Raw genomic sequence first — 16756 nt, forward strand, 5'->3', positions numbered from 1 at the left:
CTTCACTTAGTGGTTTCCTGCATTTCACTGAATGGTTTTTGACAGCTTTCTAAGGAGTTTCTCTACTTCACATGTTTAGATGGAGAAAGCAATAGTGTTAATAAAAAGTTAGGTTTTTCTAGTTGAGAAAAAAGTTAGAGTGAGTAACGCTGTACAGTGTGCCGAGCCTGGCTGTTCAAATTACAAAAAAAAAAAAAAAAAAAAAAACTGTCGAGAAGGGCTTGTGTTATACATGCTCTTTGCCGATGACGAATTCCCAGCGATGCAAGCTGTGAGTGTGTTGTTGTCTGGTCTGCTGGGGCTACTGCTGCTGGCAGAACTCGCACCTCTTCCTCTTCTACAATGGATTTCTCCCTGTATATTGTTACACAACGGCGCAAAATGGTGAATCTAAAAACAAGCCCTTGCTCTTTGATTCAGAGGGGGTGACACCAAAACCTGACCTACTCCATTGTATCTGTGCTGGAAATATCTGTGCATGCTGTCATATTGACAATGTTTGGCCATGGAGGAAGAAACAGACACCACCAGATGATAAAATGGCTCCCATGCCAAACACATTATCAACAGCTGTTTTCTGCGCAGCGTGTGCATGTTAAACTCAAACTCTGATTTCAGATTAAATGTTCCATTAGGTACCTCCAAAGTACCAAACAACATTTTTTTTGTCTCCATGTTGTGCAGCAAGGTCACAAACATATTGTGTATCTGCTGGTTGCAACGTTTCGCTGATGCTACATAAAACTTATTCAAACCCAAACATTCTATTGTTTATGGCTGCACCATTACATCAAATAGAAAATACTATGTTAGATGTCTGTGCATCATTTTATACACATTCTCCTGTGATGCCGCAGGACATAGCTGGTACCTTTGGAAAACCTTGGAATCTCCACTAGAATTTAAAATAAAGTTATGTGGGTGTAGAAAATCCTCCCACCTGCCCAGGTATTGGTAGGCGGGACCCACACACATCAGCCAAACAGACCTCACCTGAGGTGTTAAAAGCTTCAATCAGGCATTGCTCTGCCTCTTTCCACTGTTGTTGAAGCATGCTGCCTGGTTGTGGAGCTGCAAATTTCCTGTTGATTGTTCATCTCGATGCATTATATGAGTGAGTTCATGCTGGTTATTTATATGCTGAAAAACAAGTATTTCAATAGATTCATTCCTATATTGTTGGTGATTTATTATTGCTCTAATTTGTTTGTAGCTGTTGAATCATCATCACGACCATCTGTACAACAATCAACTTTATTAAAGAAGAGAATAAGTATTGAAAGGCTCTCCTCTGGTCCTCATATTTTGACTGATATGCCGATGTAGAAGCTCAGTGTGCAACCCAGCCAATAGCAAGCAAGTTTTTACATGGGCATATCAGTGTGATCATCATGTTGGTGTAACAGACATTCAACCACGTGCGCGTAGTGCATGTCTGTTACACCAACATGATGATCACATGCCCAATCTCCCTACCAAAGCATGCTCAGAGTCTGCACTCCAAGTGCCTCCTCCATTCCAGGTGCCCCCAGCACCTCCTCCCCAGCAAGTGCCTCCTCCACTCCAGGTGCCCCCAGCACCTCCCCCCCAGCAAGTGCCTCCTCCATTCCAGGTGCCCCCAGCACCTCCTCCCCAGCAAGTGCCTCCTCCACTCCAGGTGCCCTCAGCACCTCCCCCCCAGCAAGTGCCTCCTCCACTCCAGGTGCCCCCAGCACCTCCCCCCCAGCAAGGGGCGGCTGTAGAAAATCCTCCCACCTGCCCAGGTATTGGTAGGCGGGACCCACACACATCAGCCAAACAGACCTCACCTGAGGTGTTAAAAGCTTCAATCAGGCATTGCTCTGCCTCTTTCCACTGTTGTTGAAGCATGCTGCCTGGTTGTGGAGCTGCAAATTTCCTGTTGATTGTTCATCTCGATGCATTATATGAGTGAGTTCATGCTGGTTATTTATATGCTGAAAAACAAGTATTTCAATAGATTCATTCCTATATTGTTGGTGATTTATTATTGCTCTAATTTGTTTGTAGCTGTTGAATCATCATCACGACCATCTGTACAACAATCAACTTTATTAAAGAAGAGAATAAGTATTGAAAGGCTCTCCTCTGGTCCTCATATTTTGACTGATATGCCGATGTAGAAGCTCAGTGTGCAACCCAGCCAATAGCAAGCAAGTTTTTACATGGTCCTTCGAGCCGGATTGCTTAGGCATTGGATATGGATCAGAGAGAGCAGCATGGTGAGGACAGAATTAGGAGAGGAGAGCGACAGAGGACAGCACCTTCATATCTCCAAGATTATGAACATTATCAAGTTTCTCTCCCTCCCTCATCGAACCAAGCACATCCTCATGTTGCTGAACCTACGAATGAGAGACAGTCTGGCCCACCCCCTATAAATGAACAAGTTGAGCAAATAAGAGATATGGTTATGCAGCTTCTCAGTAGGCAGGATGCAATGGAGGGGCAGAATGATTCTTATTCCACACGTTATGATGGTGGAGATTCAGAGACAGACTGTGAAGAATGTGAGCCCAACCCACCACAGTGTAAGCACATTCAACCACGTGCGCGTAGTGCATGTCTGTTACACCAACATGATGATCACATGCCCAATCTCCCTACCAAAGCATGCTCAGAGTCTGCACTCCAAGTGCCTCCACCATTCCAGGTGCCCCCAGCACCTCCCCCCCAGCAAGTGCATCCTTCACTCCAGGTGCCCCCAGCACCTCCCCCCCAGCAAGTGCATCCTTCATTCCAGGTGCCCCCAGCACCTCCCCCCCAGCAAGTGCCTCCTCCACTCCAGGTGCCCCCAGCACCTCCTCCCCAGCAAGTGCCTCCTCCATTCCAGGTGCCCCCAGCACCTCCTCCCCACCAAGTGCCTCCTCCATTCCAGGTGCCCCCAGCACCTCCTCCCCAGCAAGTGCCTCCTCCACTCCAGGTGCCCCCAGCACCTCCCCCCCAGCAAGTGCCTCCTCCATTCCAGGTGCCCCCAGCACCTCCTCCCCAGCAAGTGCCTCCTCCACTCCAGGTGCCCTCAGCACCTCCCCCCCAGCAAGTGCCTCCTCCACTCCAGGTGCCCCCAGCACCTCCCCCCCAGCAAGTGCCTCCTCCATTCCAGGTGCCCCCAGCACCTCCTCCCCAGCAAGTGCCTCCTCCACTCCAGGTGCCCTCAGCACCTCCCCCCCAGCAAGTGCCTCCTCCACTCCAGGTGCCCCCAGCACCTCCTCCCCAGCAAGTGCCTCCTCCACTCCAGGTGCCCCCAGCACCTCCCCCACAGCAAGTGCCTCCTCCACTCCAGGTGCCCCCAGCACCTCCTCCCCAGCAAGTGCCTCCTCCATTCCAGGTGCCCCCAGCACCTCCCCCACAGCAAGTGCCTCCTCCACTCCAGGTGCCCCCAGCACCTCCCCCACAGCAAGTGCCTCCTCCATTCCAGGTGCCTCCAGCACCTCCCCCACAGCAAGTGCCTCCTCCATTCCAGGTGCCTCTAGCACCTCCCCCCCAGCAAATGCCTCCTCATCATCAGTGGCCCTTTATGCCTCCTTATCTCCAGTGGCCCACTGCGTTTCCCCCATTTCAATGGCCCCTAGCACCTTCAGCTCAGCAGGTGCTTCCAGTATCTCAAGACACCATAGCACCCCACCTCTCTGAGGTGCCTCTTGCTCCCTCAGGTGGGCCAGCCCCTGATATGCAGCCCCAGCATATTAACCAAGCATATCAATACTCTAGTAACTCTCCCTACTCATTATGTCCCACAGGCCCAATGCCACTGTACTCAGTCCCCCCACCTGGGTACAAGTCACGTGTTGAGGGACCTACTTTTCCTAGTTTTAATAAAGATGATCCTCATGAGTATACAATGCTTAAGATGGCCCTTAGAAACCTCTTACCTCCGTGGGAGACAGAAATTTATAAGTATCATGTCTTGCTAGACCACCTTAAGCTACCCTCAGCACGCCATATTGCACTGGCCTATGCCCATGATCCCCAGCCTTATACCAAGTCTTTAGCTGCCCTAGACCAGCAGTATGGGCAGCCCCACCATTTAGCACTGAAGGAAATAACCACAATAATAAATCTTCCCAAAGTTCAACCTGGTGATGCTAAAGCATTTCATAACTTTGCAGTCAGAGTCCAGTCCCTGGTCGGAATGTTGCAAGCTATGGGGCAGAATGAGGGAGCAGCTGAGTTAGCCTGTTCGTCGCATGTGCAACACCTCCTCAGTAAGCTGCCGGCTGATTCAGTTGCCAACTTCATCCGCTATAACCGTTCGGTCCGGCCAGGCACCCACTATACTTTAGTAGATTTTGCTACATGGCTCCAGGGTGAAGCAGAGTGTCAGTCTGTAGCAGCCCAAGTAAGACATCTAACCCCTGAGAGCTCCATGCAAATCAGGAGGTCTATGCCAAGATCTGCTCCTACAACTGCCACCATATTACATGGCACCAATACCAACCCCCAACCCCGATCTCCTTTAATGGAACCGGGAATGAGAACACTAATATGCCAATACTGCAACACGACTGATCACTCAATAATCAAATGTAAAGAACTGAAGGACCAGAAGACAGAGGACATAAAAGCCTGGATTAGGCGGGAAAAGAGATGTTGGAGGTGCGCAGGCCCACATATGGCGATGAATTGTAATCTGAAAAAGTCATGTCCCCTTTGCAATAGGAAACACCTGGGCATTCTCCACCGAGTGAACCAAAGAGAAACAGACTCCAAAGTCCTATATCTGAACCCTCAGTCTGGCTCCCCTAAAGTCCTTCTAAAGGTGGTTAAAGTGATCCTACGGAATAAACACCGCACATTAGACACCTATGCCATCTTGGATGATGGCTCCCAGCGTACAATGCTCCTCCCAGCCGCCTGTAAACAACTAGGGCTTGAAGGGCCCAGGGAACATCTTGTTGTACGCACCATCAGACAAAGAACCGAAAGCTTGGATGGTGCTGCAGTCAGCTTTGAGATTTCCCCTGCTCTGAACCCACAGAAAACATTCATGATTAAAGATGCTTTTACATCTGATAAGCTGTCACTGGTGGACCAGAGTTATCCAGTGGATAAGCTCCAGAAGCGCTACCGCCATCTACAGGGCCTTCCCCTCCAGTCCTTCTCCAAAGTGCAGCCTCTTCTTTTGATAGGAGCAGATAACTGTCATCTCATAACCCCAACAAAGAAAGTTTGCTCAGGTCCCCCGGGGGCACCAGCGGCTCTCCATACCAAGCTTGGTTGGACACTGCAGGGTCCAACCTTCCTGCATGACCAATCAGATGCCACCCAAGCTCTCTTCACCTCAACCGGCACCACTTATGCAGACCTCAGCCGTAATGTGGAGAAATTATGGCAAATAGACGTTCTCCCCTTTAAAAATGAAAAGTTAATCACAAGATCCAAACAAGACAAGGAGGCTATGAAACTGTTGGAGGCCAAAACAGTTAGGATTGAAATGGATGGTACTGAACGCTATGCAACACCACTACTTCGTATACACAATGCCCCCAGTCTCCAAGCTCCCAAGGATTCAGTTATGCCCCTGCTGCGCCAGACTGAACGCCACTTAGTCAAAAACCCAGAGCTAGGCCAAACCTACACCAAAGAGATAGACAAGTTGGTGCAGGCAGGTTATGTATCCAAACTGACTACTGAGAAAATATCCAAATCATTAGAGTCCTGGTACATTCCCCATCACCTAGTGCAACACAATGGGAAGTCCCGCATTGTTTTTAATTGTTCATTCTCCTACCAAGGCCAAGTTTTGAATAGTCAACTCCTCCCAGGACCAATATTAGGCCCATCACTGCTAGGTGTGTTGCTCCGCTTTCGACAACACCGAGTGGCAATCAGTGGGGACATTAAATCCATGTTTCACCAAATAAGACTCCTCCCAGAAGACAGACCACTGCTAAGATTCCTGTGGCGTGACCTAAAAAGGCAGGACCCTCCTGATGTGTATGAGTGGCAAGTACTGCCATTTGGCACCACCTGTAGCCCCTGCTGTGCGATTTATGCTGTACAAAGACATGCACAGGAATATCAAGAGCACAACCCCGAGGTCACAGCCATAGTCAACCAGTCTTTCTATGTTGACAACTGTCTGCATTCCCTTCCATGCCCTCACGAGGCAAAGGAACTGGTTATCAAGTTGAGGGATGTGTTATCCACTGGGGGCTTCGACATCAGGCAGTGGGCCAGTAACATCCAGTCTGTTGTAGACCATTTACCCTCTGAGGCCCAGTCTGACAGCACAGAACGTTGGCTGAGCCATGACAGGATCGAACCAACAGAGGGCACTTTAGGGTTAAGTTGGCACTTTCCATCTGATGCCCTGGGGTACAAGCATAGGCCAGTAGTGTATAATGTTTTAACCATGAGGAATGTATACAAAGTACTTGCCACTCAGTACGATCCCATTGGATATATAATCCCTTACACCACCAGAGCTAAAGTCCTCCTCCAACAGCTCTGGATGAAAAGAAGGGAGTGGGATGAACCCATACCCCCAGGTGAACTTCAGCAAGCATGGAAGGAGTGGGAAAACGAGCTCCCCCACTTGGCCAGCATCCAGTATCCCAGATGGTATGAATCCAGAGTACCTTGTTCTGTAAAGAAAAGACAGTTGCATATATTTTGTGATGCCTCTGAAAGAGCATATGGCTCTGTAGCCTATTTGAGAATGGAGGATGAGCAAGGGGGGACTCATGTTACATTTGTTATGGCTAGATCTCGGGTAGCTCCCAAAAAACAGCTAACAATCCCTCGCCTTGAGCTGTCGGCTGCCCTGACAGGAGCACAACTGGCACAGCTGTTGAAGAGTGAGTTAACAATCCCTATTGACAAAACTGTGCTCTGGTCAGATTCCACTGTAGTCCTGACTTGGCTACAGTCAGAGTCCTGTAGGTATAAAGTGTTTGTTGCTAACCGCATCACAGAAATCCTTGATCTAACCTCCCCTGACCAGTGGCGTTATGTCGACACATGTCACAATCCTGCTGACGATATCACCAGAGGCAAGAGACTAATGGAGTTGACAGAACTATGCAGATGGAACAGAGGCCCAGCATTCCTTGTTAAACCTCCTAATCAATGGCCTGTTCCACCACACACTCAGGTTCCAGTTCCGGACCTAAGGAAGTCCATGTTTTGTGGCCTCACACATATCAACACGCCCTCAGATCTACCAGACCCGAGTCGGTTCACTACTTGGCAAGACCTTGTTGAGGCAACCCACCAAAGCCTTCAGGATACTGCCAAACACAGCCCTGCTGGAATCCCTTCTTACACCCAGGCTGAAGTTGAAATACTTCTTGTTTCAAAAGCTCAATCAGAAAGCTTCCCAGAGGATTTCCATGCCCTAAAGTCAGGTAGAGAACTTCCTGTAAATAGTCGCCTCTCTTCCCTCTCTCCACAGTTTGTGCACAAGTTAAATCTTATCCAAGTAGGAGGCAGACTGCGAATGGCAGAACAACTTGAACCAGGAACAATGTACCCTATTGTCCTGGATCCTAAACATCCAATAACCCGTCTAATAATCAAGGACTATGATATCCGCCTTCTCCATCCCGGTCCCGAGAGAGTTTTTGCAGAGATCAGACGTTCATATTGGATTCTTCGAGGCCGACAAGCTATTAAGCAGCATCAATGGACTTGTACAGAATGCAGGAAATGGCGAGCTAAACCCATTATTCCCAAAATGGCAGACCTGCCCCCTCCCCGGGTCCGTTTGACCCAGCCTCCATTCTGGTCTACGGGGATGGACTGTTTTGGTCCATTGCTCATAAAGCTGGGTCGCAAAACAGATAAAAGATGGGGGCTTCTGTTCAAATGTCTTACAACCCACTGCCTCCATATAGAAATCTTAACAAGCCTTGACACAGATAGTTTTCTTATGGCCCTGCGACGTTTTACAGCACGCCGAGGTCAGCCCTTCGAACTTTTATCAGATTGTGGGACAAACTTCAAAGGAGGAGCGAAGGAACTCAGTGATGCTTTTGAGGCATTGAATCCAGTATTGAAGGAGCAGCTGGGTAAAAGGAAGATCCACTTCAGGTTCAACCCTCCAAATGCTCCCCACTTTGGAGGCTCATGGGAGAGAGAGGTGAGATCTATTAAAACAGCATTACGAGTGACACTGGGGGCACAAACCGTTACAGAGGAGGTACTAAACACTGTTCTGATAGAAATAGAAGGCATTCTCAACTCGAAACCTCTGGGGTATGTGTCATCGGACCTGGCTGATCCTGACCCTGTGACCCCAAATTTGCTCCTTATGGGGCGGCGGGATGCCTCCCTCCCCCAAGCAGTGTATGGTGACTCAGATCTTGTTGGTAGGAGAAGATGGAGACACAGCCAGGTCCTCGCAGACCACTTCTGGAATCGCTTTATAAAAGACTATTTACCCAGCCTTCAAACCCGCCAGAAATGGCAAAGGGACAAGATCAGCCTAACGGTGTCGGATGTAGTAATGATGGTAGACCCACAGCTGCCCAGAGGACTCTGGCCTATTGGGAAGGTAACTCGCCTTATTCCCAGTGAGGATGGGCGTATCCGTACTGTGGAAGTGAACATCAAAGGGAAACTGTACATTAGGCCTGTTGCAAGATTAATACCCCTCCCCCCAATAACGGATCCTGAACCCACTCAGTCTGGTAAAGACTAAGGTAATTATCAAATATGTCACCATATTTGAGGGGCGGCTGTAGAAAATCCTCCCACCTGCCCAGGTATTGGTAGGCGGGACCCACACACATCAGCCAAACAGACCTCACCTGAGGTGTTAAAAGCTTCAATCAGGCATTGCTCTGCCTCTTTCCACTGTTGTTGAAGCATGCTGCCTGGTTGTGGAGCTGCAAATTTCCTGTTGATTGTTCATCTCGATGCATTATATGAGTGAGTTCATGCTGGTTATTTATATGCTGAAAAACAAGTATTTCAATAGATTCATTCCTATATTGTTGGTGATTTATTATTGCTCTAATTTGTTTGTAGCTGTTGAATCATCATCACGACCATCTGTACAACAATCAACTTTATTAAAGAAGAGAATAAGTATTGAAAGGCTCTCCTCTGGTCCTCATATTTTGACTGATATGCCGATGTAGAAGCTCAGTGTGCAACCCAGCCAATAGCAAGCAAGTTTTTACAGTGGGTTTGAACAAAACTCAGCTGTACAGCATGCATTTGTAATGATAAACCCGCTGGCATAGCTGAGGGATCTGTGTGTTTTTGAGGTTTTCCCCTCAAGTCTGTGATGTCTTTTTGGCATGTAAGTGTCCATTCCTCACATCAGAATTAATTTAGGCAAATATGACAAATTTACAGAGTTCTAATGGGAGGAGTGAGAGGCTGTCTCGACTGTCTGCAGCCCAACTTTGCTGTTCAGGCTGCTAAGACTGGTGTACTTTTTTTGCATAAAGATCCTTCCTAACTTTGCATACAGTTCTCTGCAGCAGTGTGTCTTGTCGGGCTGCACCGCTGAAGGCTGCTTTAACACACCGACCTGTGCTTCTTGTGGTCCCGGGAGGAGCTCCTCCGGTCGCGGCTCTTCCTGTCTCTGCTGCGGCTTCGCTTCTCCCGGCTGCGGCTGGTCCTGTCTTTGCTCCAGCTGCGATGTTTGTCGCCTCGGCCCGGAGATCCACTGCGGCTTCTCTTCTTGTGCCTCTCTTTCTCTCTCTCTGTGCAGCCGGAGAGAGAGAGGGAGAAAGAGCGATGGGTCAATGGCATTTTTGGATGTGATGCTGTCAATCCTATCTATATTAACTACCATTATCCAAACCGCGGTACGTTCAAGTCCGTCCCTCTCTCTCTCTCAAGTCGCACTTCATTCACAAATTTGACAGTTCAACACGGCCCTGCCTGCTTGTAAACATTAATCTCCGGTGGGACATTCTCACAGCCCGTCAATAAAATGCACCCAGCACTTCGGCATCACTCTGATTCACCCAGCGGCGCTATCTCCAGCAAGGGTCAACTTTTAAAATGTGTTTATTTTGCTGGAGGATTGTCAGCATCACCTGACAAACCGGTGTCAAATGCAGAAAATATGTTAAATAAACACTGTTTGTTGTGTTCAATGAACGCCGAATTGAAGAGTGGGGCGTAAAGATTCGGATTATCCATTAAATTATGTTTTATCACGTATATGTTTTTACCGATATGCCAGACCGCGACACATTGACGGATTTTTTAATGGAGTCTGGCACAGGCTCCTCTCCGCGCAGGGGAACGGCAGGTAGCGGGGCTCCCAGCCGTCAACCACGGTCCCTCTGCGCTCACTGGGAATTAGCGACGCAGGCTCGGCTGTGGCTGGAGACGGGCTGCGGTCCTCACCGTGACACTGCCCCGGCCATTGCTACTGACATGAAACGGGCAAGCAGACGAAGTCATAGCCTGGAAAAAATTCCCCGGTAGAGCGCTGGTCAAGATGTGCAGGAATAGCCCAGGATAACACGGGGAGCTACGTAGCAAGCTAGCCTGCGAGCCGAGCCGGAGCGCAGAGCGGTACACTCACCCTGACGATTTTCGCTCAGCTGTTTCTCAAATTCCTCGAAATCCGACATATCAGCAGCTGCCTTTACGTGTTAATTAAATGACTCCAGATCGGGCTAATGCCGAGGCAGCTAAGAGGCAGACTGTCTTGCCGTATCAGTGCAGTGAGAACCAAATTTCTAACCGTGGCAAAATCGTCAAGTTACATAGATAAATTAAAATCTTCCGGTTTGAACTATCAAATAATAATAATAATAAAAAAAAATGTTCAATGAGTGAAAACGAAGGACTTGTTTAAATCTGGGCTAAATTAAAGTGCCGTTGGTATTTTTTGTAAGTGTCCTTTCACATAAAATATACTGACAAATTATTAAAGAACAAAAATGGTAATACATCCTCTTTGCAAGATGCACCAATATAAAAGGATATATGGAAACATCAGATTTATACCAGACAATTAGGAAGAGTATCAAAATCTTCCCTGATGCTGAGTTGATCAGAAACACCATAGAAATGCATTATTAGACTACAAAAATCAATTTTAAAGCACCGCACTTGAGTTTTTTTTTTTTTTTTTTTTTTAACTAACATTTACATTACATTACATTTAATGCTACAGGTCCATGAAAAATGGCAAATATCCGGAGCCGCTTGCAAGGATTTGCATGTTTTGGGCTTTTACTTTGAAGGAAATATCCATTTTCTTCTGGTGTTAGTGTGTCTCACTTCGTGTAGCTTGATTCGGCCAGAATTTTCGAGTGAGTCGCGCGCCACACACACACACACACACACACACACACACACACACACACACACACACACACACACACACACACACACACTATAGATGAAGCATAATGACAAAGTTGTTCATTAAGAAAAGAAATATAAACACATATTCACATATATACATATAGGTGGAGAGAGAGAGAGAGAGAGAGAGAGAGAGAGAGAGAGAGAGAGAGAGAGAGAGAGAGAGGGGGAGAGATGCAACTAACTGAGACAAGTTTACAATTCTTGTGATTTATTTTAATGTGCAAAAAATAAAAATTGAAAATACACAATGTGTGTGTGTGTGTGTGTGTGTGTGTGTGTGTGTGTGTGTGTGTGTGTGTGTGTCCATGTTCGTGCATGCGTGCATACATGCATGATCCTTTCTTTGTGATGCATCATAAGGAATTAACTGGGACCTACAGAAAGCCCGGCTCAGGCAACAGGACACCGTCCGCCGCCCCCCTCCCCTCGGCCTGGCCTGTCATTCCAAACATAACATGTTGACAACATACATAGAAAACAAGTGACACAGCTGCGCTGCTATTAAAAGATCTCAAATCCCAAAGTATTGCTGGAGTAGGAACGCTGGCTGTCAGAGGCGCTGTTTGAATGAGCTGAGGCTTGCAGCTCCGGCTCCTCATGAGGGGAATTATCTGAGAGTACGGAATACCACCAGAGGCCGGAGAAACTCAAGCAGTAAGTGGTGGCGGCTAATTCATTCTTTCATTATCTGCATCAGACTCAGGCTCAGGTGGTGGACATGAACTGCTGCCATTACTCCACCCAAACGTCACACTGGAGCACTGCAAGCGCTGCAGCGACAGGACTGTGCTACAAATGTGGGATTCTGTATGATCATTTTTATTTCACAGCAGACACATGAACGGTGAACTGTTTTTGCATTGTTTTTTTTTTTCATTGTGGTTTTGAATCTGTTGATTTTATAGGGGGAATAATACTAATAGTTCTCGATGACATTGAGCTTTTGTGAGCGATACAGTATCTATTTCTAGGTCAGTTTATATTTAGATGTCCCTTCTTGGACAAACACATGGTACTTGGCATGGTAAACTGTCGCCAAAGGGTTATCCTACAGTTCCCAAAACTAGTGCATGAAACTACCAGCACTGATGACAAAAAAAAAAAAAAAAAAAAAAAACACTAGGATTCTCAAATGGTTGCCAAGAGGGAATGTTTTATGGGAAGGAAAGATTTTGTTTTGAAGCATATCATGAAAGAGACTCAAATACTGACTGATTGTGGAAAGCTTATTCATTCATGACTTTGGCATTAGTTTCTTATAAGCTACTCAAACGAGACACAAATCCCATGTGAAGACTTTAAAACCCCTTGTGCCACAGCCTGTCTTGTCTTTGAAAGAAGAGCATGGTTAAAAAAATGTCTTTTCTGTTTTCATTTCAGAGTGGTAAGAGTATAACTAGATACAAAAAAAAAAAAAAAAAAAAAATGGCTGTAGAAGGTCACTTGGATTCCAATGTATCAGAGCCGGAAACCCCTGGGGTATGAAATGCTCCTTTTAAATCACAATAGACACTAGATGGTCTTTGAAAACCATCCCATCTCACCTGCATCCTCAGGAGTGCATTTTCCATCCAGAAGTATGTTCACCTACTTGAACATACTTTGACAATTAAATTTTAAAAAATAAATAAATAAATAAAAGAAAAAGAAAAAATAACATTGCTCTTGAGCAAACCCTAACCTTCATGGTGGCACTTACAAACAGTGTTTATAGGGTTTGTTTTATATGGAAGGCACAAACTGCATTGCAAAACACGTTCCAGCGCAGCTATTTATGCATCGACGTGGCACTTCTGCCCAGGTCATCACCTCCTCAAGCGCTTCAGTCAGTGATGTTGCTTATAACTGCATTTCTTTACATAGCATGGCCCATCGGCCCTCCATATGACATAAACCTGCGGTGCCTAACTTCACATCACTTGCTCATTAATATAACATAGCATTTTATCACGCTCTGAAATATGCTCAAGTGCTGACATACCGTGTGATCAAGTCTATGTCAAGAAATACAGTTGCAAGCAACATCACCGGCTGAAGTGCTTGAACGCTCAATGACATGGGCGAAAGTGCTGCTTCAAGTTGTATTTTTAGATCCTGTTAAGAGGCAATAAATAGCTGTGTTGACAAGTATTTTGCAAGACCGCTTTGGCCCCATCGGCCTTCCATGGTTTTACTCTTTGTGATTTTTAGTGTGATGATTAAAAGTGGTGCAGATGAAATATACAAATCATGTGTGTTTGTAGGAAATCCCCAAGGAGATGGACCCGGCGGTGACCACCACGGTTCTCCTGGTGCCATGTGTGGTTGTAATCACAGCTGGGCTTTTCTACCTCTACGGCATGGTTGTCGGTCTCTTGTCCAAAACCTCAGTTCGCAACAAGGTGGTGGTAATAACTGATGCCTTATCTGGACTTGGAAAAGGTAGCTTATTGTTTATTCTTCAGCAGAAAAAGACTGTATGAAATGCAATGAAATACGCTTCATTTTCATTTCATTTCTGTCTCATTTTCATTCTTCGATGCAGAATGTGCAAGTGTGTTTCACAAAGGAGGAGCGAGGCTGATCCTGTGTGGGAAAAGTTGGGAGAAACTTGAGGGACTCGCTGATGATTTGGCAAGCGCCTCAGACCCCACTAAAGTAAGTACACCACCCTTGAAAAAAAAAGATCACAGTGATTCATGCAGTGAGTCAGTGAACCGACTGGTTGGTCCAAGGATGGACTGAAGCCAGCTCTAGGAACTGCACCACTTCTCATCGTCCCTTTGCTGTTTCTCTTCCCCAGACATTTCCCCCTAAACTGGTGCTCCTGGATTTTGGTGATATGGACAGCATGCCCGAGGTGATTGCAGAGATCTTGGAGTGCTATGGCTGCCTGGATATTCTCATCCTCAACAGCAGTCTGAAGGTCAAGGCACCTGCTCAAAGTGTGTCCCTGGAGATGGACAAGTTACTAATGGACAACAACTACTTTGGACCTGCCACACTGGCCAAAGGTGGACATAAACAACAATAAGCTTTGGCTTTCTAGGGGGGCAGAAATCTCTTAAAAGTGTCTGAATGTTGTAGGATGACGGTGATGTAGAGCTGCGTGGTTCTATCGTATTTGTTTTGTTCTGGTTCTTCGCAATATGCTGTACGTTTCTGTTTCAGGTGTGCTGCCCTCCATGATCTCTAGGAGGACCGGACACCTGCTCCTGGTCAACAGCATCCAAGGAAAACTGACTGTGCCCTTCCGTACGACATGTGAGTTTAATCATTTTGTAGGCAGGTTAAGTATACCGAGATTGGCCTGCTGGTGATATCAGACGATATACAACCAGCGATTCCCATGCTGCACCATGGGGAAGTCCCTCAGTTGTCTGCATGTGGAGCAGGGGAGATGCAAGCACAGCGTGGAGCTACATAATGTGCAGCATTTGTGCATATGTGCAGCTGTGGATCGGTGCAGAACCATGTCCCAGCAATGCCCAGAGGATCTTGGAGAATCAGCTGTGGGTTTGATGGATCTATGGACCTGAAAGACGAAGTCAAGTTTTGAATTCATTTTTGAGATGTTGCACGCACCACATTAAACATCAGTAAATTATTTCAGAGTGAACTGTCATACCATGGTGTAATTTCTCCAAGACCAAGACAAATAAGACCACGATTGGCATTAGCTCTGCTCCAGGGCATTAGTTGCAGGATATTAGCTGAGCCTGCACTGACACCTTTTCAGTGAAAAAAAATGCAGGTGTCAAACCTTCTCAGTCCCGAAACTTTAGTTGCTGACGTTACTTTTTTGCCAGATCTAGCACAAAAGGACAGGACTCAATTACAGTTTTGCAGACTTCCCGCAAAACCTGACCCAGAATCACACAATGTAAAACGCAGCGTGGAGGCCAACAGAAGGTGCCAGTGATCTCATTTGTTCACTGTTTGATCACCCTAATGTCTTTAACTCCGTGTGTTCATGATGCCACGTGTCATGTCTTTAACAACAAATGACACTCAGGAGCTGTGATGGCTGTGCGTTGCAGATGCGGCCTCTAAACACGCCGTGCAGGCCTTCTTCGACTGCCTGAGAGCTGAGGTGGAGGAGTACGGCATCTCCGTCAGCACCATCAGCCACACCTTCATCAGCAGCTCGGCGTCGGGAAAGGCAGCCTCCTCTAAGTCCATCTGGTCACGTGAGTGCAGTCAGATGAAACCAGACAGAGTGTTGCTCTCTTCCATTACACAGCATAAAATATTAAATGGATATTGTGCACTTTTGTTGGCTTTTGTATTTGTCGAAGGTGCTCTCGTAGGTGTCCAGTGCTGTGAAATGAATTGGGACTGTTTTTATTCTTATATCGTTGAAATAAATGCTTTTTAGATGCTATTGAACATTTTTTTTTTTTTTTTTACATAAGAAACACCACACTCTCTTACGTTTATTGTGCAATGCGTTTAAACTACACAAACTGAGTGGTTATTGTCAAGCACAACCAACAAATTACCAATAATGACAACAGCTTTATTACCAGAATACTGATATAATCATCCTACAAACTTTACTTACCATATTATATAAGATAAATGTACATCATAAAGGTCTATTTCACCAATAAGGTGGGTAGACGTGTTTCAGGTGACTTTACTTACAAATGTGGTCTTGCTTGTCTCACTTCTTGCTTCTCCCTCCTCTTGACTTCCAGTTTTGTACAGTCAGAAACCTCTTGGCGTGTCCCCAGACGAGGCGGTCGCTGAGATCGTCAAGACTCTGAGCAATAAGAGGAAAGAGGTGGTGATCGCTCCCTCGCTCCCCAAGGTGGCCATCTACGCCAGATCCTTCTTCCCCAATGTCTTCTTTGCCGTGATGGCCGCCGGAGTGAAGAACGCCGCTGCTTTTGAGAAGATGTAGTGTTGCCATAAATAGGCCTGCGCTGTAATAACTCTTCAAGTGAGGTTTATGGGCTCTGTTGGAAGTGAAATAAATGTGTGGAAATTGGAAGAAAATGGCAAAAACAGAAAGGAGAGAAAGGTTTGACAATGAGGAAATTTTGTTTCTAATTGGTCTTTCTCCATGCAAGCCTTGTGGACCTAATATTCATATTATGCTGATTTAATTTTTCATCAGGTTTTGGTTAAAATGTTCAAAATAAATTCAACGGATGAATTCTTTGGACTGTGTTGCTGAATCTTCTGTGGATATAACATTAAATAGCAGACAAAGACTATTATGTAACACTTGAAATCTTGTAAATTAGTCTGAAACCGAGAGATAGGAGTAAAATTACATCTCACCGACTTTTTTTTAAAGGTTGCATAACATCTAGAAAATGTGCCCTGTAATTGGCTGTAAGTGCCAGGAAAAAATGTCACCTGTGGTTCTAAACATCATCTGGGATTAATATATTCTGGTGGAGGAAAAAAGTCATTATCACAGTTGTGCATGATTTCTCCATCAAGAATAATGTTTCTTTAT

General features: G+C 46.2%; 2 protein-coding genes across 3 annotated transcripts in view; one reads left to right on the top strand and one right to left on the bottom strand.

Annotated features, from left to right (window-relative positions):
- The window catches only part of LOC115364172 (splicing factor U2AF 65 kDa subunit-like), a 22973-nt gene extending 12302 nt beyond the window's left edge, over positions 1-10671 (bottom strand). For both annotated transcript variants that reach the window (XM_030058630.1, XM_030058629.1), the window contains exons 1-2: positions 10514-10671; positions 9503-9677 (exon numbers count right to left, since the gene is read on the bottom strand). In XM_030058630.1, coding sequence (XP_029914490.1) covers positions 9503-9677; positions 10514-10562 — 224 coding nt within the window. In that variant the 5' untranslated portion in view covers positions 10563-10671. The remainder of the gene's footprint in view (positions 1-9502; positions 9678-10513) is intronic.
- Positions 8823-16304, top strand: dhrs7ca (dehydrogenase/reductase (SDR family) member 7Ca). The gene is made up of 7 exons (XM_030058631.1): positions 8823-8892; positions 13551-13728; positions 13832-13944; positions 14090-14300; positions 14458-14550; positions 15327-15476; positions 15987-16304. The coding sequence occupies exons 2-7, from the start codon at positions 13566-13568 to the stop codon at positions 16190-16192; spliced, it is 936 nt and encodes a 311-aa protein (XP_029914491.1). The 5' UTR covers positions 8823-8892; positions 13551-13565; the 3' UTR covers positions 16193-16304.
- The last annotated feature ends 452 nt before the right edge of the window (positions 16305-16756 follow it).

Source organism: Myripristis murdjan, chromosome 8 (genome assembly GCF_902150065.1).
Source record: "Myripristis murdjan chromosome 8, fMyrMur1.1, whole genome shotgun sequence".
NCBI lineage: Eukaryota > Metazoa > Chordata > Actinopteri > Holocentriformes > Holocentridae > Myripristis > Myripristis murdjan.